A 23,274-nucleotide genomic window follows, 5' to 3' on the forward strand; every position below is an offset into this window, starting at 1 on the left:
CACAGCTTCACTGATTCACGAACACAGCCAAACATTACACTCTAAAAAATAAATAGTGGTCTCTATATATATATACACACATATATATATGTATATATATGTGTATATATGTGTATACATATATATATATATATGTATACACATATATACACATATATATACATATATATATATATATGTATATATATATATATTAGGTCTCAGCTCAAGCGTTTTTTTTTTTTGTTTTTTATTATTATTATTATTATTATTATTATTATTATTTTAATAATTGAAAAGGGTAAATAATTTTTGTTTGGAACAGATAACATGCAGGTTCAAGGACTTCACTGTGGAAGTATTTATTGACACTTGCTTTTATTATTTATAATAGTTTTTTTAATTCGTGTAAATATTTTATTTAACCCCTTTGTGTTTTTATATATCTTTGAAAGTTTACTTATTACAAACGAACAAATGGACCGAGTTCTGCTTTTTCCGCCTCAGAGAGTAAATAATTAATTATATCACACGAATGTTTGTTTGTTTTAAAGCAGTTTTTTTTTTTCTAAAGTGGCTATAGGGACTAACGCTTGAATAGCTATATAATCAATAATTAGCTGTTATTTATCGCATTTGAACCTGGCTGTGAGTCTAATAATGCGTTGGCATCAAAGGTCAAATGGAAGAAGCGCTAAAAGAGCCCGCATAAATGACGCTAGTGAGAGCAACCAACTGCAGCTGCGCCACTCTATCAAAGCAACAGAGCAACGCTGCTTCTCGCTGATCCTCTTTTAGTGAAGCCACACCAGCACACAGGTTGATAAGCCGCTCCTGGTGTCCAGCAGTGGCGTGCACAGACATTTTAAGGGGCGGGGCTCAAGTGTAAAAAAAAAAAAAGGGGCACCCCAGCTTATATTAATTAAAAAGTAAAATACAGTAGCAAATATTGTATTTGCAATAACCATACTTATTCAAATAGTTAACAGGCTGATTCAAGATGCTTCCAGTAAAAGTGTATCTGCTGTTTCAAAACACAAATTACAAATCAAATGCTATTTTTTGTGCATTATTACACACTTTTAATTGGAAATGTATGCTGTGAGACACATAAAAATGCACACAATACAAGAACAAAAATGAACACGTGCACATATGTTGCCCAAGGAATGGAATGCTGTAAAGCAGTTGCACTGAGTAAATGCAATTATATAGCTGAGATTGTGTCCATATAAAGAGTGATTTTCAGTAACAGTTTGGTTTTAAATTGTGCCATTACTGACTTGTCACCAGCTTTCATCGCTGTCTTCAAGTACAATTGATGCAGTTCTGCTCCCTGCAGCTCTCCCTATTATCTCCTGGCATGTGTACGGCTCGTCTCGTTTAATGGATCACGACATTTCTATAACCCATCTATACTTTTGGAGCCTGACAGATCCCACTGTTTTTGTGCGTAATTTGTGCGTAATTGTGATCATGTGGCAAATCGGTCTGATCTGTAGGCGCCGCCGCTTGTGTTGAAAGTTAGAGCACGAGATCGCGTGTGCATGAGAATGTCTGCATGTTGTCATTGTCACATAGAGTGACGTGTACGCATACTGCGGAATAGTCTGACTGGAGGAAAAAAAAGGAAGTGGAATTTCTTGCTGGATGTCCGTTGAATAAGTTTTTATAAATGTGTCAGGTTTTATAACGTGTAGCTTAAAATCACTTTTCATAAATTATATGAAGTTTATTTGTCAAATTAAAATCAGAAAGCCAGTTTGCAGTTTGTCCTCTTTTGCAATAAAAAGAGGACTCAACTCTTCGAAATGACAAGAGAAGCATCACCAAATCCTATAATAATATTCTGGTGATCTTTGCAAGGTGATATGTGAAGTCATTAATAATCCTATCGTGATACATTGCGCGCGTGTGTGTATGTTCGCGCGCCCTCTATTTTTCTCCTGCAGCAGGTGTTCGTTTAGTGCGCTAAGAGACGGCGAGGCTGAGATGGGCCAAAGTTAATATTGTGTTTCCAGAGATGATGGGGAGTTCACTGTCCTCGGTTTATTTACACATTCTAAATTAATTAAGCGACGGATTCTTCTCTCTGCTGCAAAAACACGGATGCTGTGGAGGGAGACGGCGAGCAGCGAAGGGAGGCTGTGATTTATAGCCGCGGTGCAGCCAGGGCCGCGCGGCTCTCTCCTCCTCCTCTCCTTCTCTCCTCTCCTCTCCAGGCCGGGGAGCCACGCGGGCCAACATTCCTCTGCGGGGGTGATCACGCTCGTCTGCCGCGCGCACAAAAACACACAGAGACAGCGAGAGCAAAGGCATGTGTTGTAAAAATTGTAATATCATTATTTTTCTCGTTGTAGGTGTATAACCGTTGACGCAAACTGCTTGAAAAGGAACGCGCAGTGTGATTCACAGAGAGACAGAGAGAGAGAGATCTGATGTCCAAGCCAAAAGCGGTTTGTTAAATTGAGCCGTATCTTTTTCACGAGCAACCAGCGAGACACGTTTCTGTGAGACTATCCTTCCTTGTGTTGCCTTTGTTTTGATATTCAGATTAAACATAAGTCCACTAAAAAAAACACTTTTGTAATTTTAAGTTATCAACAGAAAATTAAAATAAAATTTAAAAAAAACTAAAAGCTGTTATCTTGTAGCCTGTGAGTCCTTTTGTAAAGGGCCACTTGAATATGCCGCACCTGTCCTTCCCTTTGTCTGCTGACCACATCCTAGTTTCTTTAAAGGCATTATGAATTGATTTGGTTACATTCAGGGACACATGACCACAAGGTTAATCTGATTATATTATATCATATTATAATCAATTATATTAATGAAGAATGTCTCAACCGTTTCAGCAAACGAGCGTGACCTTGAAAACCAGCATGACAAATACGCACGCACGCACACACACACACACACACAAAGTGTTACAAGATGCATTGATCACGGTCGTCGTGTTATTTGCAGTAAATTGATGTTAAGTACTAGTAATAATAATAATAATAAAACAAAAAATAATAATTGCAGCACTAGTTTTCCAGGGCATTCTAACAGAATAATTATACATAATTTTAATTTTAATTAAAATGACTTTGAGCATCTAAGTTTATAAATTGCGGGAGCAAATAATAGAGATTTAAAACATGGGTTTTATAGGGTAATAGGAAATGCCTGTTTGATTTCAGCAAAAATACATGTTTTTGTTGACTGTTGAGTCGTGTGACTGTTACTCTATAACCTGTCAGTTTAAAAATGTCGTGATGCCATTTTGTGCAGACGCTGCAACACTCTGTGTGTGTGTGTGTGGTCTGTCAGTGACAGAAATGCTTTCTAATCAATCTAGTCAATAAGCGGTGATGATGATGATGATGACATCTCATTAAGACTTGTGCGCACTAGATGAAAAGTGACGCTCCGGATGTCTCACGTGTTCAGTGTCTCTGTGGTGGTTTGAAGACATAGGTTTTCCCAGGTCTATTCTGGTCCACAGGCCTGTAATCTTACAACAGCAGACACGGATAGTTTACTGTGTGTGCGTGTGTATCTGAAATATTATTTATTCATGTCTTCCTCTATAGTTTTACATTGTATTTATTCTCGATCAATTAAATATGTGTAATAATACCCCAACACTTGTATTTAAGTTGTAATTGGTGTTCTAGTTAGTTAGTTATCCAGCTTGTCATTGAGTAGACAGTCACATATCACCCATATATTATGTCATGTTTTGTAATGAGAGACGGTAATGTTTACAATAATTTGCAGAATCCTGTGAAATAAAAACATAAGTGTATCATTATTGATGAATGAATTAATCTGTAGCTGTGTAACTGCAAAATGTTTAATTTATTTTTATAAAAATGATGAGGGGGGGGCACCTTTTTTTTTATTTGAGCCCTACAGCTCCTGAAATGTCTGTTGACGCCACTGGTATGTGTGTGTGGCCGGTCCTCACGTTCTGAGAGTTTGGTTTTAGGGTCAGGGTTAGAATTGGGTTTAGGTTAAGGGACAGGACAGGGTAAGGCATTTAGTTATGGTGGTTAAGGTTAGGGGTAAGAAGGAATGCACTATGAGTGTCCTCACTACTACTGCTGGGCAAATAATATTATGCGTGTGTGAGTGAGTGTTTTCTTGTATTTGGGAACTCTTCAGGCAAAATCTCTGGCATGAACATTGTGCGTGTGTGTGTGTGTGTGCGTGTGATGTTTTATTGGCTTAGTTCTCGTCCCTGCCGCTACTTGAATGGTTCTTTTAACAGCTCGGCAAAACGCTTCATGTGGATTTTAATGGACTGATGCGGTGCGTAATGACTCCCTGTCAGGAGCGGCTGTGCAGAGAAAACTTCAATAGTCTCCTAATGCTTCTTTCTACCTCGTTTACTGCGCTAATTATATACGCGTCCAGTATATCAATTAACGTCACGGATACAGCAGCTCTAATCAAAATTGTCTGTCAAACTCCTGATGCGATATTTCTCAATAGCCCAATTTGCACTAACTGGGGGCGGCGGGGGATAGAGGGCTGGCTGCGCGTGAAGAAAGTATAGTGTTCGTTTTCGTTTCAAAGACTTTCAGTGAGTCAGCTCTCCCACCCCTCATCTGTAATAATCATCTGTCAAAAGACCCACAAACTAATTTAACCGTTTGCACACAGATCTGGTGTTTTTGTTTTGTTTTTTTTGTTTTTTTTTTCAAAAGGCTTTACACCCTTTCTGTCTGGAAACATGTGCTCCAGCAACTCTGAAAAAAAGACCAATAGGTCTGTTTTCTGTGACCGAGCGAGTCCCACTGCGTCTTTTATATATTTCTCAAGACAACACAGGCGACATGAAAGCGGAGCAAAGCGAGGGCCCTTTGAGAAGATTGCTTTTCAGACTGTGTGTGTGTGTGTGTGTGTGTGTGTGTGTGTGTGTGTGTGTGTGTGTGTGTGTGTGTGTGTGTGTGTGTGTGTGTGTGTGTGTGTGTGTGTGTGTGTGCGCGCGCGTGTGCGTGTGTGTGTGTGTGTGTGTGGCTGCGGACTCACATGGGGGACCGCTCACTGTGCGCACATTCACTCCCTCGGGCCTGAGGCTCCGCCACTGACAACATCAACAAACGGCCCAAAAGACGCATTATGGTGGATTAGGAACCTGGTGAAAAATGCTGCTACAAATTAGCAACGAAAGCCCCAAAAGAGCGTGGGTATATCCTTGTTCACTTTCAATTACGCACCGTCGTGGCCCGTTAACGTCCCCCATTCATTTAGGGCCTTTGTAAAGTGCATGGAAAATGGTCCTTTACAAGCGAGCTGGAGCCACACAGGGAGGAATTCTCGCCCACTGTGGCGTGATATTCTGTTACACGCATCTGTCTGTTTGAAATGTCTAAACTGAATTGTGTCAAAGGATTAAAAAAAAAAACGTGTGATCCTCTTTGATTGATTAATTAGCATTAATTAATTTATTATATGTTATTTGAGCAATCATAAATGTGTGTTAATTGTCAAAATAGAGGGCGTTAAAATATATTATTTTCAATTCCAACTGATTTATAATATTGTATTATATTTGAAACAAGAATAGAATCTGATTTAAGTGTAGTCATTGTTTGTTTGTTTTTAAATCTAGATTAAATGCATTTTAAGGGGGTAAACATCTCTGACACATCAACTTTATAAAATAATAAATAATTCAAAAATAATAAGAAAAATTAACGATTTTCATAGGGTTTCTTTTTTTTCAAATTCACAAACATTTATTATTCTTGTCATTACAACAAAATGACCTATGAACATTGAGCTGTTTCTTTCTTTCTCTGTCTATATTGGCAACACGTGACATACTGTATGTTTCACAGATTTCAGTTGTGAAATAGATAAGAACGAACAACAATTAAAGGTTGAGAGAGAGAGAGGTAATGCGCTCCTGTTTGTTTGTATATGCCAAAAACCACATAGCCTTACTGTCCAACAACCTGAAACCATATTGACACAAATTCACCTTGGGAAATGTTGTTTGTGTCAGACACCCACCTCCCCAGTCTCCATGTGCTTTCTAAGAAAACCTGAGTTTGCCGTGTCTCTAGCCTGTACATGTCAACAACAACAGTATCTCACGACGCACGAATTTAAAAACAACATAAATCATAATTAAATTCTCAATTATATCTATATTTAAAAAAAAAAAAAAAAATCCTCCCCACAACCATGGGTGACACATTTAACTTATAAAATAACAGGATCATTTGTATTTTCTTTCCGCTGACAAATGAAGGCCACATGGTAAATTTCAGGCCAGCATTGTTTGAGGGGGGAAAAGGAGCAGTTTCTCATTTTGTTTCTCAATATTATTATAATACGCATATTTACAAACCATAAATAAACCTTTTCTCTCCACTGACATTGTGAACAAACGGGGAGAGAGTGTTCAGCCTATAGCTTTACATATGACAGCGCCATAATTGGCTTCTCTTTTATTTTTAATAAATTGTGTTTTCTTTTTTTTAAAAAGGACAAGTGTTCATGTTCGGGGTTTTGCTGGGAAAAGTCTCAGTCTGTGGCCCAGGGTGTAAAACGCTGTCCTGTGACAGGTTCAAATGACCTGAAGCAGAGGCCAGTGCTGGGGTCAGCATGGCCAGGATCTGAGCCTGGCTGCCCGGCTGCACGCTGTAGGAGGAAGCGGCTGAGTTGGCCGCACCGATGATATTGTCAATGGAGAAAGAAGGCCGGTTCGGGGCGCTGGAGTCCGTCTTGAGAGGCGGCAGAGAAGGGCTGAGTTGCGGGTAAAAGGGCTTTCTTAAATCAGCGCCCAAAAGAGAAGGCAGCGGATGAGGCGCTGGGAATATCGCGGCTGATGAAGACAAGGTGCAGGGCGCGTTCGAAAACGGGAATGCACCCCCTGCGTGGTGTGGGTGATACGGGTTGTGAGCTGCGTGAAAGTTCTGCAGCTGAAGTCCATAGTTGTATCCATACGGTCCGTATCCAAACCCGGGTAAGAAACCACCGGCTTCCCTGAGGATTTCGTTCGCTTGGTGCCTCTTGAAGCGCTTTCTCCTGCGCAAGAAGCTGCCGTTGTCGAACATGTCTGCGGAATCCGGGTCGAGGGTCCAGTAGTTGCCCTTGCCGGGGTTGCCAGGCTCCCGTGGGATTTTCACGAAGCAGTCGTTCAGGGAGAGATTGTGACGAATTGAGTTTTGCCACGCGGGGAATTTCTCCCTGTAATACGGGAATCTGTTGCTGATGAACTCGCAGATCTCACTCAGAGTGAGCCGTTTCTTAGGGCTCTGCAGGATCGCCATTGTGATCAGGGCGATGTAAGAGTAGGGTGGCTTCACAAGTGCACTTTTTCTGGGTTTGTCCCCAATCACGGTCCCCGCCTCTGTGCCGGATCCCATCTGCTCTGACGGGCAGTCGGAGCTGCTGAGCCCGGGAGAGGAACTCCTCTCTGCTGCGTTCTGGGAGTAATTGTCGTCGGAGTCATTGTCCAAGTTGAACTCGTGGTGAATATACTTTCCGTCCTTTCCAACGGATATGTCACCCCCGACTACATCGATGTCCACATCTTCGGACAATGCAGAGCTATCGGACATATCCGTCCCTAAAGTCATCCTTGGAGACGCTGCTTCTCTTCCCCTTTTCTCCCAGATTTCCTCCTCCTGTGGTCCGGTGAGGCGCGCACTGAAACTCCCCCTCTCCCCCGAACAACCACACCAGCCTTTGCTGCAGTTTTATCTCCAACTATTGAATGCACACATAGCTATAATCTATTTTTGGTTTTTTTTAAAAGGGAGAAATAACTTTGACCTGTGGCTTTGGCGACTCCGGATCGTCCGAGGTTGGTCAAGCAGGTCTGCGCGAGCTCCTGATCCAGCAGACAACTTCTGGTTTTCAGGCGTAAAAGAAAGAGTCACAGATCATCGATCTTGTACCGATATACTCTTCAGTTGTTTCCCCCGCGATCAGTTTCTGTTGCGGGTCATTTATAAAGCGACTTTTGGATATCCAAGTATCTCTCCAAAATGTCTTTTACGCACGGGATTGGGTAGGTATCCGGCCAGGCTGTCACACTATCCCTCTTAGCTCTCAAAAGGTATTTATAGGAGCACGCTGATCACGTGGTCTTTGAGTCACTGTTACCAGAAACTGGACGAGATCACCGTGCAGAAAAAAAGGAGTCTGCTCTTCAGTCTCGAGCTCACAAATAAATAAATACAAATAACGAAAACATGCGCGCAGTATATTTTTGTGACGTTTATGAAATTGTTTGAGAATTTCAAGTTTACATTAAAGTGGTGGTAATCTTTTTTTTTGCACTTGAATAATATGGAATAATATAATCTCATTGTAAAGTATTTAAAAATAAATGTATCTTAAAGACAGTCAACGCTGACTATGATAAAACATTGCATTGCCATTTTATTCCATTTAAATGCGTTCATTTATGAACACATTACAAATGTATTTATTTATTTGTTTGTTTATTTATTTGCAGTGTGGGTGAGCGACAAGTATAACTTACACGATGACGATGATGATGATGATGATGACCGATGTCTTTGTTTTTCACCCCAAAACACAATGCGAGATTGTAGTTCAAATGTTTGAGGTCACAAACATAAGTAATAATGCAGGACAATTAAAAATAATAATAATAATGCTAATAATAATAATTATCATTATTATAATCTAAGACGTGTTGTTTTAAAATTTTTGGTCATATTATCCACTAAAAATAGGCTTATCCACACTTTTGTTTCACGTTTAATTGATGTCATTTCTGTCACTTCAAACTCGTAATTGAACTGAAATTGTGCAATGAATTGATTTATTTGACCGTTTTAAATTCATCCATATATCTTTTTTCCTCAGTTGTTTTCATTCAGACGCGTTTTATGTTTTCCTTGTAAAGAAATCACAATATTATTCCTCTAGGTTTTTAGGTTATTCCTCTGATTAATTCACCTGCTCCAGTTCGTCTTTGAAAGGCCAGCAAAATGAAACAATGCGACGTGTCTGTCATTTGTGAAGCTTATTTTGACATTTTCACCTCATTAACAAATGATTGTAATGGCTTTACATCAGCACCTCATTCATCTTCTGTAGGTCGAGTAGAGAGGGTAACACTTTATCTAATAATAAATCATTAGATAATAGTTAAATAACTACAGTTTTGTGCAGTATAATCCATATTTAAACGAATGTTGCACTACCACCTCACATCAAGCACTTTACTTTTCCCCAGGTTTCATCCATTAAACATCTCATTTAATTAATTATTCTGTTACTTTTATTCATGTATATATGACGATCTTGAGCATTTGGTTAAAACACAATTTGTTTATCTTCTGCCTTAAACAACAGAGAACATATATTTGATGTAGACAATAATAATAATAACAATAATAATTTGAATGCCGAGTCTTGATTCATGCTGTTGTAAATCTCACCGTTGTATCTGATCTGAAAGTCAGTTAATCAAAAACTAGATGAACCATTCAAATATGTTATGCGTGTTAGTATTCATATATTATATATTATTATCAATATTATTATAATATGTCCGTTATGATCAAGCAGTTGAGTGTAATTAGTGTTATGGCGTGTGGCTAAATAGTCACTGTTGTTTATTTTATTTAACCATTTTGGAATTATTATTTTAAAAAAAAAAAGTTTTTCAAGTTACTGAGTGGTTACGCATTTGGGTTAAATGAGCCGTGATTTGCCTAAAACGAGTTTATTTTTTGTTAGCGACGTCTGTGGTGTCGAGGCGCCCTCTGCTGTTGTCTATGAGTAATGACAATTAGTAAATGAGGAAAAAAGTATACTTGTTTTATGAAAAAAACCAAAAACAAACAAACGGTTTAAATCAGACATCAGGGTTATATAGATGCTCAACACAAGGGTGAAATACACGACACGAGCTTCAATTGAGGGTTTATTTGCATTTGGGTCAACAAGAAATAACAAAACATCAATGAAAAAGAAAGAAAAAACACCTACATTTAAGTTAACACAAGTTGACACGTTCAAACGGAGTGGGAAGAAGTCTAGATTTATCTAATCCCACACTTCTTCATAACTAGTGTTAATACTACTAAAAATAGTTTTAATAATTGTAATTATGTATACTTCATCACATCATCACATAGAAAAGGCCACATATATATACAAAATGGACTAAACGACAACAATTTAAACTGAACATATGTCAATAAATAAATAGATACTCAGTAACATACAAAATATATTGAACATATTTGTAAATAAAAAATTGATGAACACCTATTGTGACTATCACCCCCCCCTTATCGTTCCTATATCCCATGAAAATATGATCTTTATATTTCATTAAAGTGTTCTATGTTTTGACCCTTACTATTCCATAGTGACTCATAATAAAGTGCATCATAGCATCATCAGACTCTACAAAACAAGTGGCGGCAGTGAGACAATAATCCAAAAATACTGTTTCTCACCTATACTCTGTTTTATTTAATACTTACGCAACTGCTAAACACACTGGATCTACAGTACACCCGTTGGCTATTAGTCATTCTAGAGTTACATACTTGTTAAAAAGGTTAATGGTGACTCTGCTATTCAGATACTCCATCACACTGAATTCCAACATCTCTTGACTTTGCTTCCCTCTAGTGGTGAACATGTCAAACATGGAGCCACTGTTTACTTGCAAGTCCTCCTCTAATAGTAATATCTAGTAATATCATACTAGATAAGGCACTGGAGTTTAATATCATCATATTTATTGCAACAGACTGACCACCAACAGCCTGTAAATGTTTGACAACCTGGATGTTTGAGAATTACTGAGGGGAAGAACAAGTCACCTGTTGGACATCTTGGACATCTTAGTTTTATTATAGAATAAGAATAGTGATTATGTTGTATGTTTTCCCCAGAATCATCGTTTTTATTACTTTAAAAAAAAAAATGTATTTGTGTTTGTTAAGTTTTACTTTAAACTTTTAGATGTATCCCAGTGTAGCCGTCGACCACCATGGAAAATGTTAAATGAATCTTCATCCAACAGAAGCAACTCTCTGCCGCCTTCACTAATATGGTGTTCAGTTGTTGACAGTTTGCTGAAATCTCCACAAAGAGAACGTTTTATTTTTATTTTTTTAAAATTGATTAACCAGTACATCATCAGTAGATGTGTGATGGCTATTAATGAAAAAAAAACACACACCAGTGAGCATTAAAATTATTATGTTAATCTCTAACTTCTGAAAATAAAAAATGTTTTATATGTGCATAAAAACAAGTTTGTAAAAGTATATTTTTTGTAAAAGTAATGGACATGCAGGGAATTTAATTATTAAAATTTATTAAGAATATGATTTTATGTGATTTATTCAAATTAAAGACAGACATTTTAGTTTTTACTCTCTTAGTTTTGATGTCACACCTGTATAGCCTTGAAACCTATAAAGTTAATGTTTGTCTTTCAGTAATAACAGTTCCTGACATGAGATATCATGAGAATTATGTTTCTTTTCTTGCTGGGTCATTAGTTTGTACATATTTAATATGTAAAAAATCATTCAAACTGTTTTACAAAACCAGTGTTTTAAGATTTATAATATCTAAAGTGTATGGTAGTACCCAACAACTAATATGTAGAAATTAAAGCATTTTTGTTTTAATATATACATTGTTCCTTTTAATCCAGAAATCCAGCCATAGAAATGAATACACAAACGAACTATGAAAATAAAAACCAAAAGAATAACTCACTCACTCGTTAGAACTTTAATAAAACAAATTATAATACAAACACAGTAAAAAAAAAAAAAAAAAAGAAGAACCATTTAAATTACCAAGACAATGCATTCATTTTAGACCATCTTTTCTCGCCATTAAAACATGTATTTTATTAAAGATAATGTCAAACTATTTACACGACAACTTAAACTATGAAACAAAGGAATGTGAACGAAACATGTCACAGTAACACATACAGTCATGGAATGTGCAGAATCTACATGGCTTTGCAGCTTTTAAATGCATGAGTAATTTTTTAGTCATTTCGTTTCTAGTTTTGGCAAAAAAAAATAAAGCTATTCTTACAGCGACTCATGTGGTGACAGTAGTGAGTCATTAGTACCTAAATATTCTTATATTTCATTTGCATTTGCTTTGTGCGCATAGTTCTTAAACATGTGACTGATTAGAAGCCGATATTTGTGTAAGTTGTTCCATGTGTGTATTAGTCTCACATGTAGCGGTCTAATCCTGATGCAAAGTTGGCTTGTCTCATGTAGGTGTTGTTGTAGGAATTGATGGGGCTGGAGAGGCCCAGCAGCTGCTCCGTGTGCTCGGCGCAGGAGCCTGGGCGCAGCGCGGGCAGAGAGAGCCGGTTACCCGGGCAGTAAACCTGAGAGCCCCCCGGGGAAAACCCGGACTGACTCATCGTGGGCAGATTTGGAGGAGAGGCCGCGGACGAGTACGAGTACCCAGGCATCAGATTGGATGTGATATTCCCACTGTTTCTACTCTGCATGTTCGTTGAGTGGTTGACTGCGCCCTGGCTCTGGAAGCACGCAGACGGGTCTGCGCCGGTCACCGAGCAGCTGGAGGTCATGGCGCCCTGCAGGTCACCGCCACTCAGCCCCTGCAGCGCTTGACAGCTGAGGTCCGGCACCGGGCCGCTCTGCACCACCGTCTGCTGGCTGATGATGTTGTCGATGCTGAACATGCGTGGCTGTCCTTGTCCGACCCCGGCTGATGTCTGGTAGTGATGCAGCATGGCAGGATGGTGCGGGGACGACGTGGCTGTCAGATGAGGCCCATAACCAGAGCCTATTCCTGCGTAAAGGGTGTTTGGGTACGAGGGCCTGCCCATTGGGGTTGGCGTAAAGGCGCTGGAGCTCTGCATGTACCCGGGGTACGTGCTCACATCTGTGCGCTTGAACCTCTTTCTCCTCCTTAAAAAGCTCCCGTTGTCAAACATGTCCTCAGCTGCGGGGTCCAGTGTCCAGTAGTTGCCTTTGCCGGGTCTGCCGGGCTCCCGGGGGATCTTCACAAAGCAGTCGTTGAGGGTGAGGTTGTGGCGGATGGAGTTCTGCCACTTCTTCGAGTTCTCCCTGTAGAAAGGGAAACGTTCCATGATGAACTTGTAGATGCCCCCCAGGGTGAGCTTCCTCTCGGGGGAATTGGCGATGGACATAGCGATGAGGGCGATGTAGCTGTAGGGAGGTTTCCCCCTCTGCACGGGCCTCTTCCTGCGGCGGCTGCCCATGGCCAGGTGCTCCTCAGTCTGGCCCAGAGCGGCTCCATCCTCCGCGCTGGGACCGTTTCCTCTAGGCTCAGACTTGATCAGAACGTTGTCCTTTGACCGGGCCTGCTGCAGCATCAGCGGCGGCAGCGGAGAATCCAAGCTCATACTTGGAGACAAGACAACAGGACTAGCCTCTGCAGGCGAGTGCTGCGTCTCTGCGGTCATGTTGCACATGCCAGAGAAGTAAGAGTAGTTTGCCAGATTCATAAAAGAAACAATTTTGGTCTTGCTTTTGTGGAAATGATCAGAAAATGTGTGTGTTCACCTGTGGCTGGTCCACTGCTCTGGCCAAAAGTAGCCCCTGTCCTGCCCTAGTGTGTGTGTGTGCGTCTAAGTCCAGGTGAGAGGCAGGCGTTGACAGTTTTATAAGGCAGGGCACGAATGACGCCACTGGCTCAACAGTGACGATGGAGGCAGGAGGATACATCCCAAAAGAACATGTATTTTTCTCTCACCCATAAGAAATGAAGTTGCCCTGTAATATGACATGATGTTGCAAATATGGAGTTTTGGTACATTAGTATTGGCCAGCGCATTATACTTACTTACAGTAAATTATTTCCTTCAAAGATATTGTACTTTATCATTAAGTGAAACATCATCATGTCATTCCATTTGCACAACTCTTTTGACACTTATTGTATATTTCACTTCTGATGTTCTTTCATGTGATCTTATATTGGTATGGTGTCATTTGTTATTATTGTAATTTTTGGAGAAACCTGGAACAAGAATTTCCTTCGGGATTAATAACGTTCTATCTTATCTTATCTTATCACCATTAACTTCAGTTTCTGGTATTTTAGCAGTATTTTACTATAACTTCCCAGTATAAAAACACATTTGAGGAGACTCCTGGAATAGCCACACTTATAGACTTTCACAATACAACACAAAAACATTGTATGTCATTGGGAAATGTAAGCCTGTCAAATACTGGAAAATATTTACCCCCAATCTAACATGATTTAATTTTGGATTTAAACTAAGTCCTTTTGTAATAGCAAGTCCGCATAGAGAATTCATTGGTTGGCCCTGATCATTTAGAGATGTGGGAATGTCATTGTGCAGCACTGTTGTGTGTCGACTCCAACAGAGATTCACAGATGACCCTCTCCCTATCTCTGTGACTCTGTCGCTCTGCTTTCACTCACAGCGCCGTGTATACCCAGGGCAGAAACAACACGTACAGAGCCGCTCTGTGCCACTCCAAACCAAACAGCCAATCCACCAATTGAAAAATAATAACAAGCCACTGAAAACAAGCAATTGAGCTATCAAAGCTTTTGGGCAAGAAAAGTAAATATCCCTTCATTTCATTTTCATTTTCGGAGAGTGATAATCAAACAGTCCCCTGGTCAGAGAGGAGACCAGTTATCTTATGGATTTTGAAGTCAAAACACTCTTTTGGCCACAATTGCAGACAACACCCTGTAAACACAAAGCACATGATGGCCCTTCTAATTGATTATTTAGTAAGATATACAAGGAGGTGAAAGTGTCATGGAATGTTGTGAATGATATGTGTGGTTGAACCCACCAAGTAACAGTTATTTGCCTGACATACTGATGGTGGAAATATTACGTCAAGAGTGGAAAACAATGGCTTAGAGAAGAGTCTGATTAGAATGATGATGTACATCCTATACCAAGGCCCTCACAGTCTCCATCTATCTTAATCAAATTGAGATTTTGGACTCATTTGTTCGGCATGTTTGACCTCCACAAAACATCAAATGTTTAAATATTATTATGGACTTTGTTACATTAACATTAGATCATCTAGTGAATACAAAACAATACATATTGTAATTCATATCAGTGTTGTAGAATCTAAAGTAATTATATTTTTTAAAAGAACGGCATTGGTAATTTAAATGCAATTTAATGTGTTTGGAGTATCCAGCACATAGTCAGGGATATTTGTCCTTCTGACAGGGCTTATAGCATAAAAAAAAAAAAAAATTAGTCATAACCACCCACTGTACTCGATGCCTCTTTGTCACCCTCTCTCCACCAACACAAAGTCGCTGCTGCACCCCCCCACCCCCGTGCACACAGAGATGACTGGACCCCTCCGACCCAGCCGCAGCTCAGACAACACTAAGCCTGGCTAGCTACTCACAGCCAGTGGCTAACAGCTTCAGACAGGCGTGGGAGCGAAGCTGTATCCGAGCAGGATCTGCCCCCAGAGCTGTCAGGTCAGGCAGGACAAACAGGGGCTCAGGCCAGGAAACGGGCCCTCTGCCCCAGGGCCTGCGGCCTCTACCTAATCCCCCCTTCTCCCCAACCTCCCTAACAGAGTCTCAATGCTCCCTCCACACTTGTCCTGCGCTATGGTCAGTCTATGTGTTTATGATTTTGGTCATAACGCTGGACAGATCATCCGTGCACCAAAATGGAATATTTCAGTGTGAAATTTCCTTTCTACCCAGTAGCTACTATGATTATGGACTGGCTGATATTGGATCCCCAAGGCCATGACATAGTGGGATGCAGCTGCTGCTGCTGGGAACCACATCAGGGTCATAAAATAAAGATAAACGATAGGAAATGTCAAATATCTCCAATTTTACTACCTTCAAAGAGCTTTATACAGCAATGCATGCCATTAATGAACCCCAGTTATATATATAACGTCTTAGAGAATCATGGTAACTAAGCAACAATGACTGTATTATTCAATTATTATCCAAAATAGATGCAAAAACACAATTGTCTACATTTTGTAGGCTGTTTCAGAGAGACAAAAAAGCAAAATTAAAAGGGGAAAAAAATATTTGGTTCACAGAAACACGTTGTTTTTTGTCACACTTTGATTTGTAAAGAATCTTGAAAATCAGGGGGGAAAAAAGGGAATACAAAAGGCATAAGTGTGTGTGTGTCCCTAAGCATTACAAGAAACAATGTAGAAGTGCTCAATGAATTGAAAGTATAAATGAAAGATGTGTGCATGCATAACCTGGTGGTATAGTTGGCCCATAGGTTCTCTTTCTCTTGAAAACCTGAGATATACAAGGTGCACTGGGACACTGGGAGTTGCTGAGTAAACACTTGGAATCCAGTCATTTGCAAAGTGGCTCTAGGGGACAGGGACGGGGGGGGGGGTTTGATGGTCCATGAGAAAGAGAGGGGGAATAAAACAGAGAGAGAGAGAAAGACGAAGAGATGGAGGGAGGGAGGGGGAGAGAAATAGATGAGAGAGTGCAACCTTTTTCTTGCTCAAGCTCATCAAGTACGGGCCAGGGCTCCTGAAAACGTAGGGATTACCAAGCTGTGCTGGCCTGTGCTGCTTCTGCTCACTCCTGCACTGCACGGTACACTGACCAGCTAAAGGACTGGACATGGTTCTCACACACACACACAACACACACACAGAGCCAGTCATGCTTGCTTTATGGTGTTCATCTTTCATTCTCAAAAACTCACATGCTAACACATAAACATGGAGACATAATATACTTTCCCATTCCCCATCTCGCACAGTCACTCGCAAAACAAGTTGTTTGCGTATCATGGAAACAATTGTAAATTTGTGCCTCTGTTTATTGTTATCTTCTGAATTCACTGCATTGCCGTCTACCTGGTACTCAAATCTCAGTTCTTCATTCAATGAAGAACATGAGCATTTGTACTGTGCTGATGTAATGAAAATGAACCCCTCCAACCCCCCCCCCCCCCCCCCCCCCAGTATCCACCACCTGCAGCAGGGCATGCTGCAGGGCTCATCCACTAAAGTGAACACCAAGCTGAGGTCACATCCCGTGAAGTTAAGCACAGTAATTAACCAATTAGGAAGTGAGCAACACATGGATGAGGTGAACGACGAGGCCTCAGGTCAGGATGGCCGTGTGTTGCTTTGAGACTGCTTTCAGACCTCTGTAAGGACATAAGTCTTCCCATCTAACTCCATCCATCCATCCATCTTCTACTGCTTCATCCTCCACATGAGGGTCACGGGGCTAAAGGCAGGGTGCACAATGAAACAAACAACCATCCACTCTCACACTCACACCTATGGTCAATTTTAGAGTGTCCAATTTACCTAATACCCATAATATTGCATGTTTTTGGACTGTGGGCAAAAACTGAAGAACCCAGAGAAAACCCACGCACACGCGGGGAGAACTCCATGCAGAAAGGCACTTATTCAGACCAGGTCGTGAACCCGAGTGCTAACTACTATATTTGTTGTCAATAATAGTTATTTCTGTGTGTGTAGTTGTGCATAATAATCAGGATAATCAGATGCCCCGCTATATCGTACAAATATAGTTTTTGACTTCTTGGCATTTCTGGAAGGCTATGTGGACCAGATTGTGTGTATATTTTGTTCATTCTCATAAAAAAATAGTTCACCCACATTGAGATACAACCTCAGCACTCATAATAAGACTTTTTAAATGAAAAAAACTGACTAAAAACTGTAAAGCCACCGCAGATATTACAAAGCTAAGATGTAAGCATGATCCTATAATAGTCAGCTGCTACCACAGTGAGCTAACAGAGAGAAGCTTAATGACTTAACACCAGGAGCGTCAGTCTGGCTGGTTAGGTCCTTCCTTAGGTACTTACCATAGCAAGACCCACTACAAGTCAAAGCAAACACATGAAATCATACACCCGCCTGCTCTCAGGCGCTGAGGTCAACAAAACCACAAAGGAACTTATGTACTAACATGGATGGTATGCTCTCCCTGCTGAATCTGAGAGAGAGAAAAAAAGTGGATGCTTGACATTTTAAGATCTTGATCGATACGATCATGCATGGTCAGATAACCATAAGATAAGATTATATCTTTGACAAATCAGTTGTTGAATGCCAAATTAAAAACTTTGACTTTTCTGTGTATGCGAGGCATTCCTGGAAGGCTATGTGGACCAGACTGGCAGACTGGCTTGTGATGAGTAACAGTTTACCGCAAAGGCAAGAGGGTCTGATGTGTGGGCTTGCATGGCTGTGTTGTGTTAATGTGAATGTACACGTGTACGCGACGGGTTAGCGCAGCTGAATGCTAACTGTCTTTCCCTCCATGCAAAACATGAAATACAGGTGTGTCATCATCCCGTTGTATCTGTCAATCTGTAATGTCCTCAAGTATCAGTGAGGTCACCGTGACATACATGGATCCTTCTTTAGACGTCACAGTTTCGGAGTAGTGAGGGAGAGGGAGAGAGAGAGGCATTCGAGGTGGGTCCAGAGAAGAGACAAGGACTTTCATTCAGCGACTCCATGTCTTTTCACACTTCTGTCTTTCAGCATGCACTTCTCACTCTTTCACTTCAGCCTCTCAGCAGTGGACTGAATATCATCCTTTACTCTGGAGTTAAGTAGGAATCTACTGTCCTAATGGGACATTTATGTACAATTTAAAGAAAAAAATGGCAATATGAACATAAAAAAGTGGATGATACTCCTATCATTCTTAGTTGTTCACCTCAAAGCAGCTATGGCTCTGGCATTGCTTAGTGGTGAGAGATGGACAGCCCATGCATGGTCACAAAGCAGCTTGAACCAAGGCTTTATTACACTGAGAGAGAGAAGAGCAATGATAAGACCCGGCCTTTACACACACACACACAAATACAGACATGTGTTTGTGGGAGATTTGTTGTTGTGCCAAGACCAACTGTTCAACCTTTCTCATGAAAATTCATTAAAACTAAAAGGTCAGAATAAAAGTAGTTTCCATACCTGGGTGTTAAACATTTACTTATCTCATGCAACTGTCAAACTCGCTATTCCTTTCTCATTTTTTCCCCCAGTTTTAGCTGTCCACTCGGGAGCAAACAGCATTTTATATCACCGGTGCTTTATCCATCCATGTCTGCAGACCAGTGTTTACCACCCTGTCCCACGCCCGCTCTCTTCCTATTGTCCTTCCATTTGTTGAGACCAGCTCAGACAGGTGGGATCAGCACCCATTATGTTCTTTAAGACTTGTTAACACACAGACAAACTGCAACATTTAGCTAAGAGAATTTATTAAGTCGATATGCACACAGATGAGATGGAGACACACACACACACACACACACGCAGGTACACGCTCATGACCAAAGTTGAATTGAAGTATTCAACAAGTGTATTTTTTGGTCAGGTAATTATAACATTTAATCATTATTTAAGATGTGTTAAAAAGGGGGCCCACGGTTGGTGTAGTGGTTAGCACTCTTGCCTTTGCAGCAAGAAGACCCGGGTTCCTGGGTTCGAGCCCCGTTTGGGACAACTTCGGAACAAGGGCCTTTCTGCAAGGAGTTTGCATGTTCTCCCCGTGTGTGCGTGGGTTTTCTCCGGGTTCTCCGGCTTCCTCCCACAGTCCAAAAACATGCGATATGGGGATTAGGTGAATTGGTCACTCTAAATTGACCGTAGGTGTGAGTGTGTGAGTGAATGGTTGTTTGTCTCTATGTGGCCCTGCGATGGACTGGCGAACTGTCCAGGGCGTACCCCGCCTATCGCCCAATGTCTGCTGAGATAGGCACAGCACCCCCCGTGACCCTCTGGTGGAGGAAAAAGCGGTAGATAATGGATGGATGGATGGTGTTAAAAAGTATTTGACCCAAAATTATGTTTTTTGTTATGAAGAAAAGATGAAAATGTATTGACTAAAACTTTACTACGATACCTTGAGTATCATCACTGTTATTCTTATGATGGCTGGTAACCACATGACTGTTTACACATTCTGTCAAAGAGTTCATTCTCATAATTCACTTGTGCTGTAATCTGCTAACTCTGACAGTGAATACAGATCCTTACACCCATCTAGTGGTTACTGGAAGTAAGTGGAGAAGATGTTTCCTTCATACACTTTATTTTTTACTCATGCAGCAAATTTTAATATTGATAAAACCTCATATGAATCGGACAATATAATGCACCTCCTTGTTACTATGTTGTTGACTACTGTAGATTAACTAGGTTTTGGGAAGTAGATTTTTCATATTAGACACACATACTTACATACAAGAGTTTTAAAGATTTAAAGAAATATAATTTCCTACATTCACATAGCGTATATTTTAGGACTTCTGATGATGAGACATGTTGAATGTCTCCAGTAGACTTTTCTTCTAATCATGATGCTGAAATCATGACATTGTTTATCGATATATATATATATATATATATATATATATATATATGTATATATATATATAGTGTGAATATTACATACAATGTGTGTGATATTATTACATATGCTTGAGTCTAGCATAACCAGTGACACGCATCCCACTGCAGGGACCTTATTTAAAACCTGGGGGAATGTGATGTACTAGGTTTTAGATTTAAATCAAACCATAATTGAATGTACATGTAATCAGCAATAAAACAAAACAGTAGTTCCATGAAACTATGAATGGTCAGACTTGAGCACAGTGGATGTCACCAACTCGTACTCACCATCATCATTCGCTCAATAACGCCACAGAGAAGAAGGAAGCCCGGAACCAATGTACCACGAGGCTTTTGTTTCTGGCGGTCTTCAAAACCGACGTACAATGTGTCATACATAACCCCGCCCATACTGGAACGCGGCTCACTTTAAAACATTATGGCGTCGAAAAGAAGAACAATAGCGCCGAGCGGATTCAAATGCACATCCACTGATGCGAAGAGGTAGTTAAGAGTTGTTTTTTTCTCCTTTTCATAAGCAAGTGTCTTGTGTGTCGTTGATTTATCGGCGTTTTAGATTTTGTTGTTGGAGAGAAAACACAGCCGGGATGAGCTGTTCAAATTAAAACGATGGGCTTTATTATTGTATTCGCCAGTAAATTCCTGCATATCAACAGACAAAGCAGCTCGTCTCTATAGTTTCGTGAACTTGGAGTAACTTTAGGGTTGCTAAGCTAAGCTATTGGTTTGAACAGCAGCTAGCCTTTCTCAGGAGTTGCTCACTCCCCACGCCTTGTCCCGCCTCCTTAGCCAAAGCCAGAAACTTGCCTTCTCTGCCTCCTCAGCCAGCTCCTTGGTGGCTTTGTGTAGCTCCTTGCCCCTCAACCCTAGCTCTTTAAGTAGGCGAGTTGTTGAGCTTCCCACAAATCCCCTGGTGCCCACTTCCACTGGGAAGATTCGTGTGGTCCAACCATTCTCCCTGCATTCTGCTACTAGTTCGGTATACTTCGCCCTCTTCCTCTCATGGGCTCCCTCCATCCCCTCCTCCCATGGCACAGTCAGCTCTACCAGTAGCGCAGACCTCTCCGCCTTGGTCCACAGCACCATATCGGGCCTTAGTGTGGTGCTGCAGATCTCTCCTGGGAAGTGGAGCTGTCTGCCCAAGTCCACCTCCATTTTCCAAACCATGCCTGGCAACAGGAGGATGGATGCTGGTCTCCTACTTGCAATTTCCCCCACTTCCCCTTCCGTAAGAAACTGGGTCCACTGCTGTATGCCCGGCTGGCTCCCATTGCTCGCCTCTTGCCTTTTCCTCTCTACCACCTCTGCCACATTCCTCAACACCTGATCGTGCCGCCATCTGTACCTGCCCTGAGAGAGCGCAGTCTGCATCCTGAAAGGGTGTGTTGTAGGGAAGCACTGATGGTCCCACAGAGGTCGCAGGCCTGCTCGGTGCCCAGCCACTGCTGGAGGTTTTGGGGGGAGGGCAGAGTATCATAGGTTGCCCTGAGGAGGAAACTGAGTAGGGCCTGTGGCAGTTTCCAAAATTCTGCCCAGCTCACCTCCCAACCCACCACCCCCTCCCACGTTGTCCAGTGTCCCTGCTGCCCCTGCGCCACTGCCTTGACCGTGTACTCTTCCTCAGCCATCTTGTCACCTCAGATATCACAAGGTCCTTCCTCTGCTTCCTACTAGCCCTGGACCACATCATAGGCTGGTCTCCCCATCCAAGGCCAGCACGCCCCGTCATAACAACTAACATAACTATTCCTTTGGGCGTTTTCTAAATAATGTTTCATTAAAAGGTCCACTTGTACTCCAGTTTCTGCTATTTTGTTGTTGTTTTCAGCTCCAAAAGTGGGGACGATGCTAATAAAGCTAGCACCAGTGGAACTGGGAAGAAAGCTGTTAAATGTAAGTATTTACCTTTGTTTGTGCGATACCTGAGATGAGAGAAAGTATTTTGTTTCCTGTAAATGACTGTTTTTACATGAAACATGCACCTATGCTATTTTCAATCTTTAGCCAGTGGAACTATAGTCAAGTCTCGATATATGCAGTCTGCTGAGAAGACATCATTGTCAAAGGTATTGTGTCTTTGGTAACACTTCACATTACAGTTCACATTACAGTACAGTAACATTGTGGTAGTAGTAATAATAACAGTCTCATGGGAAAGTAACATTGTTATTACCAAGCTGGAAATTGCTTTAGAAATAAGATGTAATTAGTGATCTCCCCCTACAGAACGATTACGAGTACTGTATTACCATGCTATCACCATCGTCAAGTTGTAACTGTCTGCCTTGTTTGTGTGAACCTCAGATAACTTTTTTACCTTATGTTACTGCTATTAATTGATAGTAAAAATCTGTGCCTTATTTTATTTCCTAACCGTTAACAGAGTAACTCGCTGACCAATGATGCCATTGCCATGCCACTGAAGCCTTCCTCAACTAAACCTTGTGGTGTCAGACCAAAGTTGGGGTCATCACCAAGACGCTCCATGGCTCCACAGGCTTTTTCAACATGTAAGTGGTAATAATTCATGGGATTGCTCCCACTATTTGTGGTTCTGCAGTGGCCATTTCTTTTCTTTTTCTCCTTCATATTCCACCATTAATTTGTCTACTAGTTAACTAGTTGCACACACTTCAGCACAGACGCTAGGACAGTCTTACATATATTCTTCGATGTTGAATATTGTGTTCATTTCTGAAAATATTCAAAGTATTTTGGATTGGATTTTTCCACCTTTATAAATGAAAAATTCAATGCAACAACCCCACTGCAATTTCTTATGAAAGTGCACTGAGTAGTAGTCTCCATTGTTACCTAGTCTACTAGAGTAGTCTCTAGTAGTTAATGTTAATGTAAAATATTTATTGTTTTATTTTGT

General features: G+C 40.9%; 2 protein-coding genes across 2 annotated transcripts; both read right to left on the reverse strand.

Annotated features, from left to right (window-relative positions):
• Window positions 1-6,147: 6,147 nt before the first annotated feature.
• foxd2 (forkhead box D2) lies at window positions 6,148-7,979 on the reverse strand. Its single transcript, XM_083887533.1, has one exon. The coding sequence runs from the start codon at window positions 7,560-7,562 to the stop codon at window positions 6,459-6,461; it is 1,104 nt and encodes a 367-aa protein (XP_083743659.1). The 5' UTR covers window positions 7,563-7,979; the 3' UTR covers window positions 6,148-6,458.
• A 4,211-nt stretch (window positions 7,980-12,190) lies between these two features.
• Window positions 12,191-13,462, reverse strand: foxe3 (forkhead box E3; the record flags this gene model as incomplete). Its single annotated transcript, XM_083888583.1, has 1 exon — window positions 12,191-13,462. One exon carries the CDS (start codon window positions 13,460-13,462, stop codon window positions 12,191-12,193), a length of 1,272 nt encoding a protein of 423 aa, XP_083744709.1.
• Window positions 13,463-23,274: the final 9,812 nt, after the last annotated feature.

This window comes from Microchirus variegatus, assembly GCF_963457635.1.
Source record: "Microchirus variegatus genome assembly, chromosome: 4".
Classification (NCBI taxonomy): Eukaryota; Metazoa; Chordata; class Actinopteri; order Pleuronectiformes; family Soleidae; genus Microchirus; species Microchirus variegatus.

Excerpts from the sequence above, each read along its gene's own strand:
- foxd2 (XM_083887533.1), bottom strand. The coding sequence starts at position 7,562 with ATGACTTTAGGGACGGATATGTCCGATAGCTCTGCATTGTCCGAAGAT.